Here is a 26299-nt window from a genome sequence, read left to right as displayed (position 1 = left end):
TAATGTTTAGTGAAATTGTGCAAAGAGGACTACAATGCTGCCTGACAAATCTAAGACGACACCAACTGACACTCTGCCCAGGAGGCTGCCTGAGCCCTAGTGGAGTGCACCTACAAACCCTCAGAGATCAGCTGGCCTCTACAATCACCTCCTTCAACCAACGAGAAATCGTACTCTTAGTCTCCTTATCACCCTTCCTTGATCCATTGAATTAAAACAAAAAGGTGGCCCAAGGTCCTAAATTCATTAGTCACCTTGAGATATATTTTAGGAGAACCCGATGCATATCCAAAAGATGAAGTTCTCTCATATGAGGAAAATCGGGCGTCAAACACAAAAACCCTGGCAACTCCACAGTCTGGCTAAGATAAAAGGCCGACACCACCTTGGGCAAAAAGGAAGGAACCACCTGCAACGAGATCCCATCATTGGAAATCCTCAAAAAGGGCTCCCTGCACGATAAGGCTTGGAGCTCTGAAATCTGTCTCACTGAGCAAATCACCACCAGAAACAACGCCTTCAGCGTAAGATCCTCCAAAGAAGCCCTGCGTAAAGGCTTGAAAGGAGGGCCAAACAAAATTCGCAAAACCAAATTGAGATTCCAGGATGGACAAAGTCTTCAAACTAGAAGGCGCAAATGCTTTGTTCCTTTCAAAAAAAACGCACTACATCCAGATGCGACGCTAACAGTCGTCCCTGGAGCCTTCATCTAAAACAACCTAAGGCTGCCACCTAGACTCTAAGAGAATTATAGGCCAAACCTTTCGACAGCCCCTCCTGCAAAAAAGGCCAAAATCTGGGCCACATTTGCCTGCAAGCGATCAGTGTCAAGGGCCCCACACCATGCCTCAAACACTCTCCAAACTCTGCTATATGCCAAAGAAGTGGATGATCTCCTAGCCTGAAGCAGAGTAGTAATCACCAGCTCGGAATACCCCTTCAACGAAAATGTCAACTTTCAAAAGCCAAGCCACTAGACAGAAGTGATCTGCCAGTTCCAATAAGATGGGTCCCTGATGCAGCAGACCCTTCAAATGGCTTAAGCAAACAGGCTCGTCCACCACCAGCTGCACCAGATCCACAAACCATGGATATCACAGCCACTTCGATGCTACCCTGATGCTGCTCGATGCGACATAGCACCCCTCCTACAAGCGGCCACAGAGGAAAGACATACAGTAGCAGCCTCTCTAGCCAAGGCTGAATCATGGCATCTATCTCTGTGGAGTAGAATTCCCCTCGGCAGCTGAAAAACTTGGTTGCCTTGGCATGCTTCCTTGTTGTCATGAGAACGAACTGGGGTTTGCCCCACCTGCACCAACGAAGCACAAAGGCTTCTGCCGACAACTCCCATTCTCCTGGGTCTAGTTGTTGCCTGCTGAGATAATCCGCCTGCACATGGTCTACGCCTGCTACATGAGACACTGCTAGAGTCACTAGATGAAGCTCTGCCCAGGCAAAGAGCTCGTGAACCTCCTGAGCCACCAAGCGACTCTTCCTTCTGCCCTGCCGATTGACATAGGCCACCATCGTTGCATTGTCTAAGAACACACATACTGCCCGGCCCTAAATCTGAGGAAGAAAGAACAGCGCCCTCTGCACCGCCCTCGTTTCCAGATGGTTGATATACCAGGACACTTTCACTGGGGATCACTGTCCTTGGGCCACCAATCCTTGACACTCTGCTCCCCAACCGCTAAGACTGGCATCCGTGGTCTCTACCACCCAGTCTGGAACCTCCAGATCCACTCCCTTCTTCAAACTGGACTGACAAAGCCACCACGAGAGACTGGACCTGGCCTCTTCCTGGAGTGGCAATGGCACTTGAAACTCCTCCAACATTGGATTCCAACGGGATAGGAGAGCTTTATGTAAGTGACACAGCTTCCGGGCTTCTCACCACGCCACCGGGGTCCAAACTCTCCAACGGCACGCTAGTGGATGAACTGGAGGCATCTTTCGAGGCTTGCTTTGCTTCACTTGTAAGCCAAGACTATGTAAATGGTACTGATCAAGAAGAAATTAGAACTGGTTATTCTTTCCAGGGGCACATGAAGAAAGCATGGATGTGGAAGGCACATGGACTGATGGGTTGCTGATCCAAGACAGCACGGATTCACCAGGTTAAGGTCCTGCCAGACGCATCTTACAAGCTTTCCCGGACACCAACATGGTCAACTAATCTCCAACTACACCTTGATTAACCATATCTTGATTAACCATATCTTCTATCGTTTACCTGTGTGAATTAATCCTGTCCTTTCTCTTCCTTCTCAGCCAAGTTCTTATCACCCTGTTATATGTAACTGCCTTTTCAGCACCATTGTTATAGTTATGTTTACTTTGCACCCCTGTTTTATGTGAACCAGCATGATGTGACTGCTGTCTCGAATGCCGGTATATAAAAATTTGAAATAAATAAATAAATAAAAATAAATAAAATAAATAAAATGTGCGCAAAAGCCCATAGCACCAGATCTAGTGTAGAAGCTGTTATGCGAAGCATTGGCCCTAGTACCTGCAAATAATCCCAGACCTTGTGATCCAGCAGGTCCCTCAGATGAACCACTTGTGACTGCAACTTGAAAATCCTTTCTGGGGTAAGGAACACTTTGTCCACCAGGGTGTTCAATCTCGCATCCAGATAGTCCAAGGACTGAGACAGGACCAACTGACTCTTTGTCCGGTTTATCACCCAGCCTAGGAACTCCAGGCGCTCCATCACTCGCCGAATGGAGACAAAGCACTCCGCTTCTGACTTTGCCCTAATAAGCCAATTGTCGAGAAAAGGATGAACCAGTATCCCCTCTCTTCTGAGGGCTGCCGCCACTACTACCATCACCTTTGTGAACATTCTTGGTGCCGAAGCCAATCCAAAGTGCAGGGCTTGAAACTGAAAATGCTCTCCTAGCACAGTGAATCGCAGAAATCTCTGATGATCTGCTCTGATGGGAATATGGAGATATGCCTCCATCAGATCGAGAGATGACAGGAACTCCTCTTTGCGCGCCACCGCAATGACTGTTTGCAATGTTTCCATCTGAAAACGTGGGACCCACAATTTCGCATTGACCCTTTGCAGATCCAGAATGGGCCGAAATGAGCTCTCCTTCTTGGAAACCACAAAGTATACAGAATACCTTCCCTGACTATGCTCCTCAAGTGGCACTGGGAGGATGACTTCCAATCGCTGCAGGCGTAGCAGAGTATCCCGCACCGCTGCTTCACAACGGGACACCACGAAGGCCTCCTTGAGGGGGTCGAAAAATTCTAATATGTAGCCATCTCTTATTACTTCCAGCACCCACTGATCCAAGGTAATTCTGGTCCATTCCTCATAAAAATGGAACAACCTTCCTCAGACAGCCACTAGGGAGGAGTAGACCAACCTGCCTTCATTGGGTGGGCTTGGCACTTCCAGTCCCCTGTCTGGGACCCTCTCCGGCCAGTCTATGGGTACCCCAAAAGGATAGCTGCTGTCCTGAACCCTATTTCTGTGAAAAACTGGACGAATATCTGCTGGCATGAAGTCTCATCATCTCACAGAAGTGTGAGCGAGACGGAAAGGTCTTTTTAGTGCCCGTCTTATCCTCGGGCAACCTATTCCTCTTAAAGGCTGCCAGATGCATCATCAGCTTCTCCAAGTCCTCACTGAACAATAACTGCCCCTCAAAAGGGAGATTAGCAAGATGTACCTTCGATCAAATATCTGCCAACCAATTGTGTAGCCACAGAAGCCTACGCGCGGCCACCACAGACACCATGTTCCTAGCCGAAGTGTGAAGCAAATCATATAGGGCATCTGCCACATAAGCCACACCCACTTCCAGGCAAGCATCCTGGCCAGAAGCCCAGGGGTACCTCCGGCGGACTCCTTCTGCACCCAGCACAAACAAGCTCTTTGCACAAGGCTGGCTTAGACTGTAGTCCTCAGGCTCAGAGTCGAGACCTCAAACAGCCTCTTCAACAGGATTTACAGCTTCCTATCCTGGACATCCTTCAAAGCCACCGACCCTGCCACCGGAAAGGTAGTCTTCTTTGTCACCGGCGATACCGCTGCATCCACCTTCGGCAGCTTCCACATCTTCAAGATGCTCTCGGGCAGGGGGTACAACCTGGCTATAGCCCTGGCTACCTTCAATCCAGCTTCTGGGGAATCCCACTCCTGGTCAATCAACTTCACCTGCTTCGGCAAGGGGAATGTCCTTTGTGGTCCACGCAGACCCTGCAACACCAGGTTTACCCCCTCCATGTCAGAGTCCTCCTGCGTCACCTTAATCCCCAGTTCCCTCAGAACCTGAGGGATAAGCGGTTGCAATTCATCCTTGCAAAATAACCTAACAATCCTAGGATCATCCACTTCCATCAAAGGGACCTTGCCCGTATCCGGGTCCCCCAGTGACCCAGCCCCCGGATCCATGCCCTGACCAGCGCCCTGGTCCTCTTGTGGCTCCTGCGGATTTTCGCCCATCGGATCAGCGCCCTCAGAATCCTCGGAGGTGGTATCATTACCAAGTGAATGCTCGAGACCCAGCAGGTGCAAAATTCCCCCCTTCCACGGAGGTACCTCAACCTGAGGCCTCTTAAGGCCAACCCGGACTGGCTGAGAGGCTGGCCGCTTATTCGCCAGCTCCAACCTGGTGAGATAAGCCTTATGCATCAGCAAAACGAAATCCATAGAAAAGCCACCACAGGTCACCTGCTCTGCAGTCACTGAATCCTTTCCTGAATTTGCTGGCACATCTCCACCCCCATCCGATCCCTGAACCACAGGAGAAAGTGGGGGAGGGGAATCCCTGCTCTCCACATCCAAGGCAGGGCTCCTGCCACATGGAGCTACAATGGCTGCTGTCTCTGTGTGCCTCCCCCCCCCCTTTTACAGACCGGTTTTGGTGAGAGGCCCTCAGGGGCAGTGAGGGAACCAGGACCGCTGGCTTTTCCTCCCCCTGGAATCAAGGGTTGAAACTGGCCGGGGATATCTAACCCCCTGCTCAACCAGAAGGATGGCCCACAAAGGGTCCTAACACATCTGGGAGTTCCGGATCCTCTTTTCCCTACTCTAAACTAACTTTACTTTTTTTTTTTTTTTTTAAACTAACAAGACAACAGGTTTGTACCACTATCATCTACTGGAGACAGAAAAATACTGAGGGACTGCAGGTGGCACTCTCGGTTATGTAGCAGTGCATCAAAGTTTTTGTTCTCTGCCTCCATTCTGCTGGTAGGGATGCATAAACCCACATGTCTGGATTGATCTGGGTATGAACAGGAAGGGCAGATTCAATAGCCTTTATCTGCCATTATAGGCTGTGTTTATACAGCTGCCCTGACCAAGTTCTAATGGGATTAGCACGCAGCCACCTCTGAATGCTTACCTTGCCTGCCCGCATGATTTCTGTCAGGTGCCAGACAGCCGAGCGCCTGATCGCAGGGCGAGGATGGTTCAGGCTCAGGAGGAGGGAGGTGTCCGATTCAGCCAGGAACTGAAAGACATACTCAGAGTCAGGCAATGAACGAATGTTGACAACGACCGACTGAGCAATGGATGAGAAAGCCGAACCCCCACCAGATTCAGAGCAGGGCTCACATGCAGGAATGCCCAGAAAACCAGTTTTGCCTAAATCTGATCACTGCCACCCAATTAAATCCCTCTTGTTTATGCTCTGACACAGTTCAACTCCTGGGAGTCAGCAGCTACCTCTATACCAAATAAAGTTATGAAAAAACCCACAAAACAAAAATATTCACAACCAGATGTAGCACTTTGGTAGCTTTACTACAATATTTGTTTTAATTTTAGTCAGCAATCTAACCTCTCACCCAGGGCTGACTTTTGGAGGGTATGGGACCCAGCACAAAATTAGCTGAAGCAAAGCACTGGAATGCTGAATTTATAATGTTGGGGATGTGGCTACCATGGTGGTGCAGGGCCCATGGTGGTTGCCCCCGTTTGCCTCCCCTCAGGATAGCCCTCTGCTCCCACCTCTGCCTCCTGCATCCTCCCAGCCACCACCCCCAAGGAACTGTACCCACATCGGCCCTCCCCGAGACTAGCTCTGACTTGCTGCATCACCATCATGTGGGCACCAGGAACACAGGCAACTATAGCCATTCACATGCAGTGCCAGGAGCTGGTCCATGCTACCATGAGGCTAAGAAAGATTAGGAGCCATATGAATCGGGAGCTGTCTGCCAACTCAGTCTGTTTCCATAGCATTGTTGGGATACACAGTATAAATGTTTTCTGTGGTTGCAGTATTCCTTCCCTAAAGTGCCTTAAAAAGGTGAGCATGAGGGGGTCAAGTGACTGCTGCTGGATTTTACAGAGGTGTCTGAGCTCAGGTGGTTGGATCTGTTAAGACTGAATCTGAGTCTGAAAACTGTGGGCAGTGGTTGTCTTGCAATTTGGCATCTAAATATATATATCTATCAATATATAAAGTTGGCCTTAAGGTGATCACACTTAAAGACTACAAAATTTCTTACGAAAGGGACAGTGCAATCATGCAAAACCTCTTGTACAGTGCTGTATACCCCACTGGTGCTACATAAAAAATGATGCTCTACCAAATCGTTTTGCAAGTAATGAAATACAATTGTGACGGTTGTCTGGTTTATACCTTGCATTTCATCTTTTATGTCATGTCACATTTATTCTAGGGCACCTCTAGGTTAAAGCACTCTTAAGCTTTAACCCGTATCCTCCATTGTATTTCTTAATTATTTCCACCTTTACTTCCTTCCAGCTATATAAGCTTCCAAGTTCCTTACCCTTGTTGAATGTAACTTGCCTTATTCATCTCCTTTTGTTTAATTTTCTTCAGTTATGCTACAGTTATACCCTTGTTAAATGTAAACCGATCCGATATGGTTATTACTATGAAGGTCGGTATAAAAAAGTGTTAAATAAATAAATAAAATAAAATTCTCTACATGAATGCTATTTTTCCATATGACACTCAGCTAGCACTGGCCATGGCAGGTGTGAGCATCATGGTTATGTGTGAATGCTGCCCTGCTTGGTATGGCTGGGGTAGCAATGACATAAGTACTGGGACCAACCACAGCATAAAGACTCTCAGTGGCAAGTATTCAACTAGCACCAGGAGATCCAGAGGAGAGCGCAGCATTGTCTTGTGCCAGTTTATGTTACCGACTGCCCAACCTTTGCCTACCTGATACTTTCCCCCGCTTGTGGAAAGGCTGAGGAACTGGTGGAAGAGCTCGTGCCCTGGTCCACCTGAGACAGCCTTCAGACCTTCCTCCAGAACCAAATCCAGAGCTGTTGGGTACCTGCAAACCAGCAACAAAGTACACTCTGAACAAGAAACCCTTTTCTTTACAAAATAAAAATACACAGCAAACCCAGAGAAGGAACTAAGGGGACATTACTCTATGGCTGTGCTTTAGTTGGTCCTGTAGTAACATAGGAACATCCAAAAAAATAAAAAAGGAGTAAAACTGCACGCAATAGACAAATAATCCGAAAAAATAGTACAGATTTGATAAAGTTATCTCTGTCCCTCCCGACGCAGCCTCACGGTGAAACAAGGGTCCGTGTCGGGGGGACCCGCTTGAACATAATACTGTATCATTCAGAAACTGTGGAGTTGCCGAACCGGGTAAATACTTATGAATATCACCGAGTCTTGTGTGGACATTTAGTTTATTCTGCACTATTTTTTTGGATTATTTGTAACATAAGAACATGCCATACTGGCTCAGACCAAGGGCCCATCAAGCTTAGCATCTTGTTTCCTACAGTGGCCTATCCAGGCCATAAGTACCTGGCAAATACCCAAAAACTAAGTCTATCCCATGCTACTGAGGCTAATAATAGCAGTGGCTATTTTCTAAGTCAACTTGATTAATAGCTGGTAATGGACTTCGCTTCCAAGAACTTATCCAATCCTTTTTTAAACCCAGCTACACTAACTGCACTAACTGCAACAAATTCCAGAGTTTGTGCGTTGAGTGAAAAAGAACTCTCAGACTAGCTTCAAAATGTGCCACATGCCAACCTCATGGTGTGCCCCCCCCAAGTCAGTTGAATTTTCAGGATAGCCACAGTGATTATGCATGAGATATCTGCAGATAAAGTGCTTCCTTCGAGCCAGCAGTTTTACTAGTATATAAACAATGCTATAACACAGAGGTGTGCAAACACAGGGGCATAATCAAGCCTCCAAGAGGATGCTGGCTATTGCAAGTCAATCATCATCTAAACAAACAAAAGCTGCTGCACTGAACCGCGGCTCACCAGAGGTTCTGAGAAAAGTTGCTTCAAAGGAGGGACTGCCAGTGCATTACAGCTTCCTCTTAGTGGAAGGGGAGAGGAGAGGAGGGATTTGGGGTGGGGGGGTGTCAGGAACATTAATGATTCCAACAGTTGCATAGTCAGAACTGAGTTTTTTGGTTTGTTTTTTTTTTGGGGAGGGGCAAGGTCAACATGGGTGGACAGTAGGCATATAGGTTTGAGCCATACTAGTTGTACTCTTACCAATACCTTAGAATGCACCTGACAATTTCTTTGAAGTCTGCAACAGCCATCATGCATCATCAGTGACACTAAAATATTTTGTTTCAAGCACTTACCAACATTAAAAATAGCTTATTGATCTGTATTAATTTATTTTATTTATAAACTTTTCTATACCGTTGCTAAGTTAAATACCATCGCAACGGCATATTTAATGTAGGTAAAAGTGTACTATAGTACATTCTAACAGGTGCCGTCAAAGGTTCAGTTACAATAAATCATTAGACATAGTCATTTAGTGAAGTAGTTCATGACCAATTGTACCAAGGTACATACACGGGTAGTTTTATCACACATAGTATTATAGTTATGCTTATTGTGTAGAGTTCATTATACTAATCTACTGTAAAGTCCTAAGTACTGTGTCGGTGCCTTTCTGTCTTTTCCTGAGTAATTTCTCTCTATTCTCCTGTCTCTTTGTAAAATGCTTGTTTAAAAAGCAATGTTTTTAAACTTTTCTTGAATGCCTTGAGATCACTTTGTAGTCTGATCTCTGGGGGCATTGTGTTCCAGATTTTATATGTACTGCAGTTTAGAAATAAACAATATCATATTAAAAGGTAAACAAAGAATACTTCACAGAAACATCAGATCCAATAACAATTTATTCAAAAAAAATCTCTAAAAATTGTTGGAAGCACTTTTTGTTGATTCTTCACAGTCTCTATAACTGCAAATGATTGAAATGACTGGATGGCTTTGAATCATACAAAGCACGTCGCCAGGCTTGCTGATGCAGTTTTTATACACACATTAAAATAATTTTTTGAGTTGGTGAGCATTTTGTACATCGGATTGGCAGACTCCTTTTGTACTATTGGCATCTTGCATGCAGGATCGTTTGTTGGCTTTGTTTTTGTTTACGGGTTATAATATGAACAATCCTAGTTCTGCTCTGCACCCATTGCAAATCTTAAGTTCTTATGATTATTGCTGTTTTATTGTAGTTGTGATATAGTGTGCATTTTTAAAAAGAGGATTCATAAAAGAATATATTTATATTTGTTTTATTACGTGATTTTATTTATTTATTTATTTATTTAAGGTTTTTTTATACCGGCATTCAAGAACTCGTTCTCATCATGTCGGTTTACAGAAAACAGGGGTGCAGAAATATAACCAAAAACATAATTAAACGTGGAGAAGAGAAGCAGTTACAATTAACAAGGGATCATGAACTGGGATTATAAGAAATAAAAGAGATAGAGGAGGATAATTATATACAAGTGTACAATGTAAATAAGGAGTTCTCTATAATTTTATATATATAATTTTATATATTAAATTATATATATAATATTATATAATTATATAATTATAATTATAATATAATTATAATATAATTATAATATAATTATAATATAATTATAATATAATTATAATATAATATATATAATTATATAATTATATATATAATATAATTTTATATATTAAATTATATATATAATTTTATATAACGTGTCCATCTGTACCCGTGAATGAATATCTTACAATTGACTCGACAGTGGCCGGTGTTTCGCAACGACAAGGTTGCTTCATCAGGAGTCAATGTGGCAAAAAAACAGGACATTGTGCCCAAGAGTATTGTTATAATGTATTTGTAGTAGGATTCTGTAAACAAACAAATAAGGCTGTCAGACATATTGCAACAAAAATAAAGATAATAGCAGCACTTTGCTTTGTTGGTGTAGCAAACCTCTTCTTGAGGACGCAGAGTCTCAGTTTTCAAAGTTCCGGGACAGAGACCACATCAGGCCAGTCTCCTGAATTAAATAGCCCACTCTTTTAGCAACGTGACGACCTCATACGGCGTCTGGGCGTCGTATTACCTTGGAAACCAGGAAAATTATAATGACGGGCGGATAGTATAGGAGAACGATCATAAAAATATGTTAAATTCGAGTGCAGCGTTTAATCCGGCAGGATGAACAGTATCTAAACAATGAATCCAGCGCTGTTCAGCCTTTAGTAGAAGTGCATTGAAATCCCTGCCTCGCCAGTTAGGCCAAGGAGGGAAGGTAAAGAAGAATCCCTCAAGTCCATGGAAATACCAGAGATCAGATTCCTTCCGAACCATGCTCTGTTCAGTGGCTGTAAAACTACAACGTCTTGGATTTCTCTTTGGTCAGGATATGCCCCATCCTTCCATGAATGAGACATCGCTGCCTCCATTCCCCAGGGTCTATCTTTCTCAGACTGAGAAAATACACGTGAACATTGTTCACTCCGGCGATGTGAGATGCTGCCAGCCGCTTCAAGTGCTGTTCTGCCCAGAGAATCAACACCCAGGCCTCTTGAGCCACTTCCTGATTCTTGGTTCCGACTTGACTATTGATATAAGCCACCATCATAACATTGCCTGATAGGATCTGTACTGGATGGCTGTGTAACCTTGGCAGACAGTCAAAAAATGTGAAATTTATTTATTTATTTATTTAACTTTTTTTTTTATATACCGAAGTTCTAGCAACAATGTTGCTAATCACTTCGGTTTACATATAACATTGGAGTGACTTAACAAGTGTGTCTTACATGGAACGGGAAAATGAACTTGGAGAAAATTGAATAAATACTAATAACAATGAACAATAAAACAACAACAGTAGTAATAGAAAAGTTATATACAGGCGAATTAAAATAAATCAATTATGAATTAGGTATCTGCAAAATGGACAAGAGGGATTGGAAGATTAATTCTTTAGTTGTTGATCTAAGAGGTATTATATTGCATAGATCTGGAGGAGGGCTTTGTGAATAGTACTCAATCGTAGGCTTGAGAGAAAAGCCAAGTTTTAAGTCTTTTTTTAAAAGTGAGGGGGCATTGTTTAAGCCTGAGATCTGATGGTAGAGAGTTCCAGTGGGTCGGACCTGCAGTGGAGAAGGCTCTTTTGTTTGATGAAATTTTGAGTGGAGGGGTTTTCAGAGAGCCTTTTTGCGCAGATCTCAGTGGACGGGAGGAAGTATGTAGCTGGAATGGGATCCTGAGGTCTAAGTATGAGGCTTTGTAAATGGATTTATGAATGGATGAAAGGGTTTTGTAGGTGATTCTGTATTTTATAGGGAGCCAATGGAGATTTTTTAATATTGGTGTTATGTGGTCTCTTTTTTTTGCTTTAGTTAAGATCCTGGCAGTGGCATTTTGGAGCATTTGTAGCGGTTTTAGGGAGATATCTGGGAGTCCAAGTAAAAGGGAGTTGCAGTAATCAATTTTAGAAAATATGATTGCTTGCAGAACTGATCTGAAATCCTGTGGGTGCAATAAAGGTCTGAGTCTTTTTAGAACCTGGAGTTTGAAGAAGCATTCTTTCACTGTGTTATTGATAAAACTTTTGAAATTCAGTAGGTTATCCATAGTGACTCCAAGGTTTCTGACCTGGGTAGATAGAGGAGGTGGTGCCGGAGGATGAGTGTTGGAGAGTTGGTAGTTGCCTTCTTGGGTGATTAGGAGGTATTCCGTTTTGTTGGTATTCAGAACTAGACAGAGATCAGCAAGGAGATTGATATGGAGAGGAAGCATGAATTCCAAAAGTGAAGAGTTTCTTGCAAGGATTTGGTGATAGGAATAAGTATTTGGACGTCGTCCGCATACAGGTAGTAGGTTAGATTTAGCTTAAAGAGTAGGTTACAGAGTGGGAGCAGGTAAATGTTGAATAAGGTCGGGGATAAAGAGGATCCTTGAGGGACGCCAAGAATAGAACTGATCGGTTGAGATTCATAGTTGTTTATCTTAACTTTATAGAACCTGTCTTGTAGGAAGGATTTAAACCAGTTGAGTACTGAATTTTTAATACCAATCTCTGCTAGTCGGTCTAAGAGGATCTTGTGGTTTACAGTGTCAAACGCTGCTGAGAGATCAAGGAGGATCAATAGGCAGGGGTGTTTTTTTTCTTGGTTTAAGAGAATATTGTCGGTTAGAGAAATGAGAAGGGATTCAGTGCTTCGGGATTTGCGGAATCCAAATTGTGTTGTGGCGAGAATGTTGTTATCGTCCAGGAATTCGCAAAGTTGATGGTTGACTAATCTTTCTAGGATTTTAGCTATAAATGAGAGATTGGCTATTGGCCGAAAGTTGGCTGGATTTTCCGGAGAGAGGTTAGGCTTTTTTAGAAGGGGTTTTAGTATAGCGAGTTTGAGTGGGGTTGGCACTGAGCCCTGTGTAAGGGAGGTATTAATGATTTGAGCAATGGGCTTAGCAATAGCTTTTGCGCCAGCAATGAGCATATTAGCAGGGATCGAATCAAGCGGGTGGGAAGCAGGTTTAAGTTTTTTTAGAATATTTTCAATCTCTATAGTGGATGCTGGCTCGAAGGCTTCAAGGCTTGAAGTCTGAAGAGGATTGGAAGTTGAGAGAGGAGGTTGGGGGGAAGTTTTTTTCTGATCAAGGAGTGGTTTAAGTAGGTTGGATATTTTCTCCTTGAAGAAGATAGCAAGTTCTTCGGCTTTGCTTGCAGATTTTCATCTGGGATGATGAATGTGGGTGGTTTAGTGAGGGATGAGACCAGGGAGAAAAGGGCTTTTGGATCATAGATGAAGTGGTGGATTTTTCGAGAGTGGAAATCTTTTTTTTTCTGTAGGATGGAGATCCTGTATTGGTGCATGATGGTTTTGAAGGCTGAGTTGTTTTCTAAAGTCGGGTTTTTTCTCCAGATGAGTTCTTTGTTTCTAAGTTCCCGCTTTAAATGTCTAAGGTCGGGGGATACCATGGCTTTTTCTTTTCTTTGTTAGAGTTGATGGTTTTGGAGATAAGAGGACATGTCTGATCTGCAACTTTTTTGGTTATAGAGGACCAGGATGAGATGGCTGAGTCAGCGTCCGAGATGTTTATGTGTTTTAGTTCTTCCAATAGATGTGTGATAAGGGTTTCCTGATTGCATAGTTTTCTGAATTGAATCGAGGTTTTTAATGAGGTAGTAGTGCTTGGGAGGTGGGTTGCTAAGGATGAGCGGATTAGCTTGTGATCAGACCATGGGATTGGCAAGCAAACTACTGGAGCCGATAGGGAGAGACCTTTATTTATAAAGATTAGGTCTAGGGTATGGCCAGCTTTATGAGTTGATTCGTTTATTAGTTGAAAAAATCCCATGGAGTTGAGAGTGTTGATAAAAGTTTCACAATTAGAGGAACGAGGGTTAGCATCTACGTGAAGGTTGAAATCTCCAAGCAGTATGGCTGGAGAGTCCGTGTTGATGTGACGAGCTATATATTCTATTAAAGGGGAAGGGTCGGAGTCAAGACGGCCTGGAGGAGCGTAGACGAGGCCTAGTTGTAAGTGAGATGATTTGAAGACGGCGAATTCAAGCTTAGGAGAGGCAATAGATGTGAGAAGAGATAATCCTATAAATTTTTTTGATGCTAATAACAAACCACCTCCTCTTTTCTTAGGTCTAGGGATGGAAAAGATGTCGTATGTTTGGAGAGGAAGTTGATTGATCAGGGCTGCATCCTCTAGTTTTAGCCATGATTCAGTGATGGCACATAGATCTGGTTTTTCCTCCTCTAGATAGTCACTTAGTAGGTGAGTTTTTTTTGAGAGAGATTGAGCATTCAAAAGGGTAACAGAGAAAAGTGTGAGGCCTAGGAGTTGGTTTAGCGGGGAAATCATGATTGGTAAGAGCCTTTTTTGACGAGTTTGTGGTTCATAAGGGGCGGCTTGTTTGTTTGGTGTGAATCTCCTGCTTTTATATATAATTGGTATTGTGTTGAGTCATTTTTGATTAAAGATGAAAACGATGGTCAAGACTGGAGGTTTGAAGGGCTCTATTCTGGGGCTTCCTTAGTGTCTGCACAATGCAGTCAGACGAATGTTGGTGGGAATGCAGTCAGACGAATGCTGGTGGGAATGCAGTCAGACGAATGCTGGTGGGAATGCAGTCAGACGAATGCTGGTGGGAATGCAGACAGACGAATGCAGGGCGAATGAAGTCAGACGAATGAAGTCAGACGAATGCAGGGCGAATGAAGTCAGACGAATGCAGGGCAAATGCTGGGCAGTTGTATTTCGAAGAGTGTCCCCTTTTTTATAAGATATATGAGTTCATCTGTAGCATCTGCTGGCAACTCTGGCTCTCAGTGTGAATCTGGAGTGATTTGCGCTGGAGGTCTGGGGTTGCGCAGGTCTGTAGTTGGAGTCTTGGGTGCAGCTGTCTGGGGGATGGCTTGGTGAGTTCTTTGCGGGTAGGTAGGGTTTGATGAATAATGCCGCTGTTTTGAGACGTTTGTACTCAAACTATAGTTGGAGACGCTGTTATGAAGAAGGAGCTGACTATGCAGGCTGTTGAAGATGCATAGAGTTGTAGGAACCGGAACTGAAGATCGCGGTGTAGACTAGGGGCTCCCTCGGGGCTGAGACGAAGGGGCGAGACAAAGGGGCAGGCCCCTTTGTCGTGCTTCTTCGATGCGCGACGCTCGGCGCGCGGCGCCGGTCTGAAGAGGATTTAAAGCCCCTCTGGGCTGGCTCCGATTGGAGGCTTGGGTCGCCGGGCGGGGCTTCGGTTCTCGGCGCGGTTTTTGAATTCTGGCAGCGTTTTTAAACTTTTTTTTCTCTTTGATTTTTGTTGCGCTGTCGGCGCTGAGGCTACCTGGGTGTGGAGTAAGTTACTAACCTTCCCCCGGCGGGGCTCGGCGCCGATCGCGCAAGTTTTCCCCGACGGTGGCAGCAGCGCTGAAAAGGAGATGGCGCCGGTCTGAAGAGGATTTAAAGCCCCTCTGGGCTGGCTCCGATTGGAGGCTTGGGTCGCCGGGCGGGGCTTCGGTTCTCGGCGCGGTTTTTGAATTCTGGCAGCGTTTTTAAACTTTTTTTTCTCTTTGATTTTTGTTGCGCTGTCGGCGCTGAGGCTGCCTGGGTGTGGAGTAAGTTACTAACCTGCTTTCATCTCTAACCAATTGACAGACCATGAGGCCTCCTGTTTGGACCACTGGCCAGAAGCCCACTGATCTTGCCACACTGCTCTCCATCTGCAAAGGCTTGCCATCGGTGGTGACGTTTACCCAATTCAGAACCTCCAGTTCCACACCATGCTCGAGACTGGTGCGAGTAAGCCACCACAAAATTTGTCCCTGGCTTCCCCCTCTAATGGAAGAGGGAAATGAAACTCTTCCAATAATGGATTCCAGCAGGACAGAAGAGACCCCCTGCAGAAGCTGCTTATGCATGAATGTCCAATACATTAATTCCAATGTCAATGCCATAAAACCTAGGACCTGTAAATATTCCCAGTCCTTGGAAACTGAAAGCTCTAAAAGAAGCCTAATCTGATTATGGAATTGCAGCAATCTCTCTCCGTGAGAAACACTCTCTCTGCCAGCGTGTTGAACTGAGTGCTCAGATACTCCAGAGTTTGAAAGAGGACTAAATGGCTCATTGCTAGGTTCACCACACATCCTACAGATTTCAAGCACATTGGCACTTTTTGTACTGATTGTTGACAGAGGTCCTCTGATTTTGCACAAATAAGCCAGTTGGCTAGATACAAATGCATCAACACACCCTCCTTTTGCAATGCAGCTCCCATCACCACCATCACCTTGGTGAAGGGATGTGGAATCGTCGCCATCCGAAGAGAAGGGCTCGAAAGCGAAAATGTTCCCTTAGGACCACGAACCTTAGGAATCTCTGGTGCTCCGGCCTGATCGCTATGTGCAGATATGCCTCTGTAAAAGGCGAGAGATGCCAAGAACTCTCTCTTGCGTACCACAGCTATAATGGACCTCAGAGTTGGACCTCGGAGTTTCCATGCAGAAATGAGGAATCTTGAGAGTCACATTTATCTTCTTTAAATCCAATATCTCTTGAATTAGATATAGGGACTGAAAGAAACAGGACGCTTAAAATTGACCTCCGGCCACACTAAGGGGCGGATTTTAAGAGCCCTGCTCGCCTAAATCCGCCCAAATCCGGGCGGATTTAGGCGAGCAGGGCCCTGCGCGCCGGTGAGCCTATTTACATAGGCTCACCGGCGCGCGCAGACCCCGGGACTCGCGTAAGTCCCGGGGTTCTCCGAGGGGGGCGTGTCGGGGGCGGGCCCGGTTGTCGCGGCGTTTAGAGGGCGTGTCGGCAGCGTTTTGGGGGCGGGTCCGGGGGCGTGGTTACGGCCCAGGGCGGTCTGGGGGCATGGCCGCGCCCTCCGTACCCGCCCCCAGGTCGCGTCCCGGCTCGCTAGCGGCTCGCTGGCGCGCGGGGATTTACGCCTCCCTCTGGGAGGCGTAAATCCCCCGACAAAGGTAAGGATGGGGTTTAGACAGGGCCGGGCGGGTGGGTTAGGTAGGGGAAGGGAGGGGAAGGTGAGGGGAGGGCAAAAGAAAGGGGAGGGCAGAAGAAAGTTCCCTCCGAGGCCGCTCTGATTTCGGAGCGGCCTCGGAGGGAACGGAGGTAGGCTGCGCGGCTCGGCGCGTGCCGGCTATACAGAATCCATAGCCTTGCGCGCGCCGATCCCGGATTTTAGCGGATACGCGCGGCTCCGCGCGTATCTACTAAAATCCAGCGTACTTTTGCTTGCGCCTGATGCGCCAGCAAAAGTAGGCCAAATCGCGCGGTTTGAAAATCTACCCCTAAGTGTATTTAGGATCTGAGCCAACAAACTCAGCAAGACATCTCTGTGAAAAAAGAAAACATCTGAGTAGAGTCCGAAGTGGCTCTCAATCATATGCAGTTTCTCCCACTTCTAGAGGTAACAACTTAAGGGAGTCCAACCAATTGCATGGATGGAAAAAGGGAGAGGGGCATCCTGCAGCTCTAAACATTTGCTCACTCCTGCTGTAAAGTGCAGTTGCTTACCTGTAACAGGTGTTCTAGGCCAGCAGGATGTTAGTCCTCCAGATGGGCGACATCATCAGTTGGAGCCCGGCACGGAAAACTGTTGTCAAAGTTTCTAGAAGCTTTGACTGGCACACTGAGCATGACCAGCATGCCACCATCCACGTGTCCACATGAGGTCCCCCTTCAGTCTCAAAACATAGCAAACATACGAGCGAAAAAATAAAACAACAAAACGTAGGATGACCCAACTCCACGGGATGGTGGGCAGGTTTCCTGAGGACTAACATCCTGCTGTCCTATGAGAACACCTGTTACATGTAAGCAACTGCGCTTTCTCCTAGGACAAGCAAGTTGGTAGTCTTCACAGATGGGTGAATACCAAGCTGCAGGCTGTTCCTGGCACAACTAAGACCAACAGTTACAGAACAAGATGCTAACAGCCACAACAACAACTGTGGTGCTGTTGGTCAGCAGGGGGACAGCTATGTTCCCAATCACGGGCCTAAGGTAGGAAGAGGTTCTTGTGGCCTGGTTTGGCCTCTGCTGGACAGGATCCTGGGCTTGACGGACCCTTGGTCTGACCCAGCATGGCAATTTCTTATGTTCTTAAACCTAGAAGAGACTGTGGAGGATAGATTGGCCAAAGGCACTGTCTTCTCACCATCCTTGTCCAAACAGTAGAGGGCAACAAACGTGTGCAGGGAACGCCATGTCACTGCCTGGCAATGTCAGCAATGGGGACTGCCTGCAGGTGGACTACGATGCCACCATGGCCCTCACAGAGCGAGCTTTGATTCAGCCTCCAAGCCGAAGGCCCGCTTGTGCATAGCAGAAGGAAATGCAATCCGCCAGCCAATTAGATAGAGTCTGCTTACCCATCGCAACTCCAGCCTGTTGTTATCGAAAGACACAAAGAGCTGAGTGAATTGCCTGTAAACTGCTGTGCATTCCAAATAGAGTCCTCTTTCAATCCAACATATGAATAGCACGTTCCCCTGGATGGCAATGAGGCCTCGGAAAGAAGGAGGCAAGACAATGGACTGATTGATGTGAAAGTCAGTCAGTTCAAGAACCCTGCCCATAAAAAGTCAAGCAGAACCTTAAAACTTCCCTGTTTAGACAAGCCTACTCTTGATTACCTACTTCTCCCCCGGAACTCTGCTGCTCTAACTGATGTGATTTTATCCCACTATTTAACTAAATGTATTTAATCACTATTTTTCCACTTTAATTTATGGTAACATGTTCAGTTCAATGTTCATTTCGACCCTATTGTTTTTGCCCCCCATTATCTTATTTGCTCTCCCCTCTATTGTTCTACCTTATGCGCACTGTTCATTGTTCTATGAAAAGCTTGTTTAGCTATACTTTTTGTTCACTGTGAACCGATGAGATGTGCCCAACGTTCATTGGTATAGAAAAGCCAATAAATAAACAAACAAACAAACAAACAAAACAAACCTTGGGCAGGGCTCCAGCACCGGTATGGGGGTCAGTGGCAGGGGTGGCTCAAAGCACCACAGAGCTCGGAGCACCACTCTCTGCACACTGTGGTACAACTCTTCCTGACAGTCTGGTGAGGACAGGACTGAGGGAGGGGGCTGAGGTGTCCTCCATATCAGTGGAGAACGCCTAGGACTCCTGGGTTTATTGGAGGATGGGCCTCCATGCCACGGGATTGCTTTGGTGGCAGCACGGCAGCTGTCGGTACCCTCACTGGAACCAGATGGCAACCAGTGTCTGTTTGCGGGATCTCCAATGGTGCTTGGCCTGGTCTTTCCCCGGCATCGAGGAGGCGGAGGATCTCAATGTCCTGAAAATCGGCAAGACCATTGAGAACCGGTCACTGTCCCCTCCGTCTTTAGAAGATGCCAGGGGTATGGCGAGGGGGAGTGTACCAAGCGGCTAAGTTATCCTGCTAACTCTGAATATTGGAGTAGGCTGCCTAACAACTCCTCCCAGTTACACCCCTGGAACATCCCTAACTTAGCCAGCTAAATTATTTTTTTTTTTCAATTTATTCTTTATTGGTTTTCAAACAACAAACATTGCATTCAACCATCCAGGTCAAGGATAATGAGCAGGAAAAAACATTACAAATAAGGAAAATAATTCAAAGTGCTGCGTGTGTTGCCCGCGGCAGGCCCATGTCCAGGCCCACTTACCCCCGACGCCACCAAAGCAATCCCGTGGCATGGAGGCCCATCCTCCATAAACCCAGGAGTCCTAGGCGTTCTCCACTGATATGGAGGACACCTCAGCCCCCTCTGCCATCCCTGGCTCCTCTGCGGACTCCTTGGTTCCCAGGCATGGCCTCCCCGCATGGTTCACAGGGAGATACCGCCGTTCAGCGCCACGCCGCCCTCTAGACACGCACATGCACCTTCTTGGTTTTTAAAGGGGCCGAGGCGGGAATCCACCCCGCGGCCCCGGATGATATCATCACTGGGTTCCGGTACATAAGGCCAGGCCCAGCCAGTGGTTCCTTGCCTTGGCAACAGGTTTCTTCGTTTTTTGTGTGCTTGTTGCTTGTTCCTGATCCTGTCTACGTTTCTGGCTCCTGCTCTTGTACCTGATCCTTGCCTTCCACGTTCGGACTGCCTTCTGGTTTGACCCTTGCTCGTTTGACCACCTGTCCTTGTCTTGCCACCTGTCCCGACCACAGCCTGCTCTCCTACGCCTCCTACTGTACTACCTTGGACTTGGCCTCTCAGGCTTCGGCCTTCTACTACTTGGGTGCCACCTGTCCTGTCTCCCGTATTCCATTGGCACCTGGGTCTCTGGATCTCTGCCTCGTCTGGACTTGTCTTCGTCTTCCTGCTACCACTGCTGCTCCCTAGCTGAATCCGTCATCGGACGGAAGCCCACCTAAGACCAGCCGGCCCCGGCACCCAAGGGCTCAACCTGCAGGGAATGAGGGCTGGTATTGGCGAAGCTCCTGCTGGCCTCCGTCGTTCAGCCAGCTGCGCCTTCTGACTGTGGGGACCCATAGGACTTGCCCTGCGGGTAGCATCAACCCCACCTCGGGCCAAGGGTCCACCTCCAGTGCAACACAAAGCAAAATCATCATAAGCTCATAACCTTCTAAGTCCACATTATAGGAGTCTAAGGAAATAGAACCACAAAAGGAAATTTTAATAGTATGAAGACCTGCAGCTAAACAAAACTAATATAACCTCATAATCAATACTTCCTAGCTTACACCAGAAGTCTCCATGGATTTGTCTCTAATAACAATTTCCAAATGAGAAGGATCAACAACGATATCTGTTTCCCTGTAAAGTAATCAAACATTTACAGGGAAATTTCAAGAAAATTGTCCGTTCCCGCCCCCCCCCCCCCCAAGGACTGAACCTTCTTAATCTTTCTATGCAACTGTGTTTCATGTGAAATATCAGGAAATATTTGGATCACTGCACCACAAAACTTCTCCATTTTAAATTTAAAATTTTGCTGAATTATAAGTTCTCTAACTCAGCCAAGAAGGTAACGATTAAAGTAGCTCTAGTTCTGATTGCATCTTGAGAATCATTTAAATAACCTGATACATTAGTACTATTAAATGATGTAATTATACCTAAACCGTCCTCTCCACTGTCTTGTTTCTTTGCTTCCAGAACATAAAAGCATCTAGACAAGGTAATATCCTATTGCAAAATCTCCTTAATATACTTTCTGAACAATTCCAGGGGGGATACCAATCTAGTTTTTGGAAAAATTTAATAAATGATTTTTAGCCCTAGTAGTATTCTCAAAGTACTCCATTCGAGAATGTTTATACAAGCAGTCTCTCATATTAGTTGACAAAGTCACCTCAATAGTAGACAAATTCTGAAAATATGACATTTTGTTTCTCGATATTTGAAACGCTTATTTGGGTCTTTTAATTTCAATGTGGCTCCTTCTGAGACAACAGATAGTTGAGCAATTGATTTACTCAAATTAACTTCCATTCTAACAACTACTCTCCAAATGTCCTTTAATTTCAGCTGGTTCAAACAGCTCTTCATTTTCCCCTCTATTAATTTCATCCGTAGGTAGACTTAACCCTTTCAGGGTCTGATATAGACACAGATGCTAATTCTTCTTCCTCTATTGGTGTAGAACTAATCATATCCATTCCAACTTCAGAAGGAGAAACCAATGGAACCAGTACAGGAATGGAATGTTGACTCACACCACACTCAGTGGCATCTGGTAACAATAAACCTTCTGAGCCAACTTCTGAGTCAGGTAAATTCTAATCGACAATCTTACTAGCTGGCTAGAACTTAGCCTGATAAGTGCCCAAATATTCATTTAGCTGGCTAACTTCTGAGCTAGACGGCTAAATGTTTTTAATTATGGATCTCTTAGAAAATATTGTCGCAAAGAAACTTTACATTTGATACTGTGGCACCATCTTGTGGCCACTGTTTTAATTACATGGCTGTTTTCTACATGTTTACTTTCTCCTTGGAAAAAAGCCCAAAGGAGCAAATCATAGCCCAACCTCTTTCCTTCTGGCACCTTATAAACAAACCGAAGGCAGGCAGGGAATACCTGCAGACTAATGATGTATACAATGTTTGAAGCCTTCCAGTTTTTACTATGAGCTTAAATAACCAACATAAACAGGGTCTCAGCTCCATCCTTAAAGGCACAAACTGAAATCTCCAGCCAGATGTGCCTTATTAGGCCCAATAAAAAGATGAAACAGCTAAAAACATGTGTCTCTTCAGATCATGTCTTGAATTGCCTACCTGTATGGGATTAATAATGGCTATAGCATACAATAGCACAAGTGCTAGAGATATCTTCCTTTTGAGAAGTCAAGCAAGCCAAAAATCTTCTTGAAAATGTTTATATGTACTGTGACTGAACAGAGAAAATAGCCGCTACATTATTTTCTACGTGATCTGGGACTTGATGTGCTGAGGGAGCCTATTGCGCATTCCCTGTACATACTCAGATCAGTTCAGACTCCTGTGTTTTGTTTCCCTTCCAGCAGATGGAGACAGAGAAAGTTTAATTGGCACTGTACATATCCCAGTGTGCCACCTGCAGTCCCTCAGTATTTCTCTGTCTCCAGCAGATGGTGGATGTACAAAACCCAGGAGTCTGGACTGATCTATGGTACTACAGGAATGAAAATTAGTAGGTAAGAACCAATTTTTCTTCATAGCCGGTATTAACCTTGCACAAGGTCTGGGAAGAAGCTCCCTAATGCACAGGTAGGCAATTCTGGTCTTCTAGGACTATAAACAAGTCTGTTTTTCAGAGTAGCCAAAATATGCCAAGGTACCAGGTTCTTGAATCAAATGTATGTAAATACATCTCATGAATATTCACTGCAGGCATCATGGAAACTAGATTAATTCATGACTCAGGGAATGGGATTGCCCACCCCTTGGTCTAAACGCACAGATGACTGATGCATGGATTAGGACATGTATTCAAAATCACCATAACAAGAGTGAAAATACTGTTCTAGAATTCTCTTCCTTGTTCTAAGTATATTGTAACCATAGGGCAGTTGGTCAAACCCGATCACCCAGTGGCAGGGTCACATAGCAGAGGAAAACTTACTTTCTCTCAAGAAGCCTGATGAGAGAAAGGAGTCTTTTCTTCAGTTCAGACATTTCTTCAGAACTGGCACTATTCTCTGTACCATAGGTGATGAACTCCTCCAGGAATGTACTAACCAAATGGGACAAAAAGAAATGAAACAGCAGTTCAGTGGAGTAGGAAACATAGGCTGTTACACAGCAGGGTGCAACGCAGCCTCACAGGGCCCTGAGCAGGATCAGCAGCCACCACAGGGAGCACCTCTCACTGTGTCCCACAGTCTGTTCATCCTGTACAGCATGCCCGTCCTACATACTTTTGAACATGGAAACACATTATCTCAAACCATACATTGTGCAAAGATCTTTTACCAAAAATGGGGTCAAGGAGACTGAAAAAGATAAATTCAACAAGGACTTTGTTGGGCTAATTTGACAGCTTAGTGTATGTGGTTCCCACTCCTATGGCAGGCAGGGTGCTGGGATGTAGCAGTGGACAGATCATAGCCACCGGCAGGAGGCTCAACTGTGATATCTACTGGCAGGCTCCAGGGCACACTTCTCCTACAGGCCCGTATATTGTCATTACAATGGCTGTGCTGGGCAGGAGGCACTTATACTAGAAAATGATCCATCCTCCACAAAGACCTACAGCATCTCAGCCTCTGTCAACAGCAGAGAGATAGGGTGGCCCATTCGGGGCAAGAGCCCGCTCACCCCGCGTGAGCCGAGCAGAGAAGAAAGCAGCGCCACTTCAATTAATTTAAGGCAGAAGGGAAGCAAAAATAGAAAAAAACCACGACGAAGCAGAGAAACTAAGCGGTGAGTCGGAAACCGCGCCCCCAGGGCAGCCGGCCTATCAGCACGCGGCTAGAGCCCTTTAAACTTTCGCGCTTCCCAGCGGCCTTCCCTTTTCGGCGCCCACCCGCCTTCAGCCACCACCTCACCTCTGTCGGGGCTCGCGCGATCGGCGTGGCCCATTCGGGGCAAGAGCCCGCTCACCCCGCGTGAGCCGAGCAGAGAAGAAAGCAGCGCCACTTCAATTAATTTAAGGCAGAAGGGAAGCAAAAATAGAAAAAAACCACGACGAAGCAGAGAAACTAAGCGGTGAGTCGGAAACCGCGCCCCCAGGGCAGCCGGCCTATCAGCACGCGGCTAGAGCCCTTTAAACTTTCGCGCTTCCCAGCGGCGTCGCGCGCCGGGCGTCGCGCGCACAAAGGAGCGCGACTAAGGGGCCTGCCCCTTAGCGCGCCCCTTGGAGTGCCCCAGGGCCAGGCGGGTTCACCAGGGCCATCTCAGTCTGCCAGCAGACGTTCTCCAGCACTACTCATATGTTCTAATAACATACGCCATGTAAATACTTCAGCTGCCCACAAAAAAAACCTCCAGCCCTCCTAGACTCCCTACTGTTCTTCACATCCATTCTTCCAGCAGTCATCACTCTCAGCATCCAGCAGTCATCACTCTCAGCATCCAGCAGTCATCACAATCAGCATCCAGCAGTCATCACTCTCAGCATCCAGCAGTCATCACAATCAGCATCCAGCAGTCATCACTCTCAGCATCCAGCAGTCATCACAATCAGCATCCAGCAGTCATCACTCTCAGCATCCAGCAGTCATCACAATCAGCATCCAGCAGTCATCACAATCAGCATCCAGCAGTCATCCAGTCTCCAGCAGTCATCACTCCTAGCCTCCTATAATCATCCATCTAGCCTCTAAGAATTCAACCCAGCCTCCCCAACATCACAAGGTCACAGCACAACATAATGTCTATTGGCATCCCAATCCCTATTCTTCATCACAGTCTCATCACCAGAAAAACAACGATACTCCAACCTCGCACCACTAAGACCCTTATCCCAATCATGATTTCACCTATCACGCAACTCCTAGGCCTCGCTCTATTCTCTCTCACACTATTCAATGCGCAATCCCTCACCAAGAAAACACTGATTCTCAATGACTATCTCCTAGACGCAAAACCGGACATCTGTGCCATAACAGAAACGTGGTTTAAACCTACAGATTCAGTGCTAATAAATCAACTCCCCATCCAGCTCTACGACGTCTTTTCCCTTCCACGGCAAAAGAAAAGAGGCGGGGGCCTCCTTCTAGCAACCAAAAAAGAGCTCAGATTCTCCCAGCTACCAGTAATATCCAACTCTAAACTAGAAATAGGCCTCTTCAAAACAGACCAATTCCAAATCCTCCTCGTCTATGCCCCTCCAGGACTTCTCGAATCAGATCCCTCCTCCATCGTAGAAATCATCGCAAAATATTTGAATCTAGACGCACCTGCTATGATCCTAGGAGATTTCAACCTCCACGTCAACAATACCATTCTTACATCCAGCTGTGAGGCTCTTCTCACTTCAATGTCATCTATGGGCTTCAAACAGATCATCAATAAGCCTACCCACAAAGCAGGTCATACTCTAGACCTTATGTTCATAAACGCTGGCATAACACACTCATCCCCTACTGTATGCACTCAGGTCCCTTGGTCGGATCACTCATTAATTTCAACCTCCTTCAAACTGATTGAAAACCGCAAAACCCATCCTACTCAATCCTCCTTTCTCTTCAGAAAAGCCTGCTCTTCGGAAGACCTCAGCAGCCAATTGTCTAAAGAACTCCCACACATCAACCTGACAGACCCCAACACTGCCTTACTGTCATGGAGCAACATTACAGAATCAGTGGCAAATAAATTATGTCCTATCTCATCAAAAACACTTAATCCCAACGCCCTAAAAAGACAACCGTGGTTCACCAAAGACCTCCGAAAACTTAAACAATCCCTCAGAAAGAAAGAAAGTGAATGGCGCAAAACACCTTGTCCAAGCACTCTATCCATATACAAATTTGCGCTCCACCACTACAGGAACTCCACCTTAAGAGCAAAAAGGGATTTCTACGCCCACAGGATACACAACATTATATTCGACCCTAAAGCTTTATTTTCATACGTATCCGAACTAACACAAACCAACGCCCCAACAATCCCCAGCGATCAAGCACAATCCAAAGCAGATGATCTGGCGCTTTTCTTCCAAAATAAAATATCCAACCTCTTAACTCAGCTGCCTCCAGGCCCACCTCCTTCGATCAACCTTTCTTGTCAAACAAACAAAAACATATTTCTTGAAGCATTTGAACCCACTACTGCTTCAGAGATCCACTCTCTCTTAAAGAAATTGAAACCTTCCTCCCATCCATCTGACCAAATCCCTTCAAAACTTCTCCTGCTAGTACCAGACACCATATCCAATACCCTGGCCGATATTATAAACTGTTCGCTAGTTCAAGGAATTTACCCAGAAGCCCTAAAACTTGCATCTATCAAACCCCTTCTAAAGAAACCAAATTTGGACCCTAACGACAACAACAACTTCCGCCCTATTTCCAATCTTCCTTTTATTGCCAAGATAATAGAAAAATTAGTCAATTCACA

At 45.7% G+C, this 26299-nt stretch overlaps 1 protein-coding gene across 6 annotated transcripts in view; it reads right to left on the bottom strand.

The window, feature by feature from the left end:
* The window catches only part of HEATR1 (HEAT repeat containing 1), a 317329-nt gene that overhangs the window by 175697 nt on the left and 115333 nt on the right, over positions 1-26299 (bottom strand). For all 6 annotated transcript variants that reach the window (XM_029593810.1, XM_029593813.1, XM_029593812.1 and 3 more), the window contains 3 exons: positions 22863-22973; positions 7176-7293; positions 5376-5483 (listed from right to left, as the gene is read on the bottom strand). In XM_029593810.1, the coding sequence (XP_029449670.1) occupies positions 5376-5483; positions 7176-7293; positions 22863-22973 (337 nt within the window). The remainder of the gene's footprint in view (positions 1-5375; positions 5484-7175; positions 7294-22862; positions 22974-26299) is intronic.

The sequence above is a fragment of the Rhinatrema bivittatum genome, chromosome 3 (genome assembly GCF_901001135.1).
Source record: "Rhinatrema bivittatum chromosome 3, aRhiBiv1.1, whole genome shotgun sequence".
NCBI lineage: Eukaryota > Metazoa > Chordata > Amphibia > Gymnophiona > Rhinatrematidae > Rhinatrema > Rhinatrema bivittatum.
This window is presented reverse-complemented; position numbering and strand designations above follow the sequence as displayed.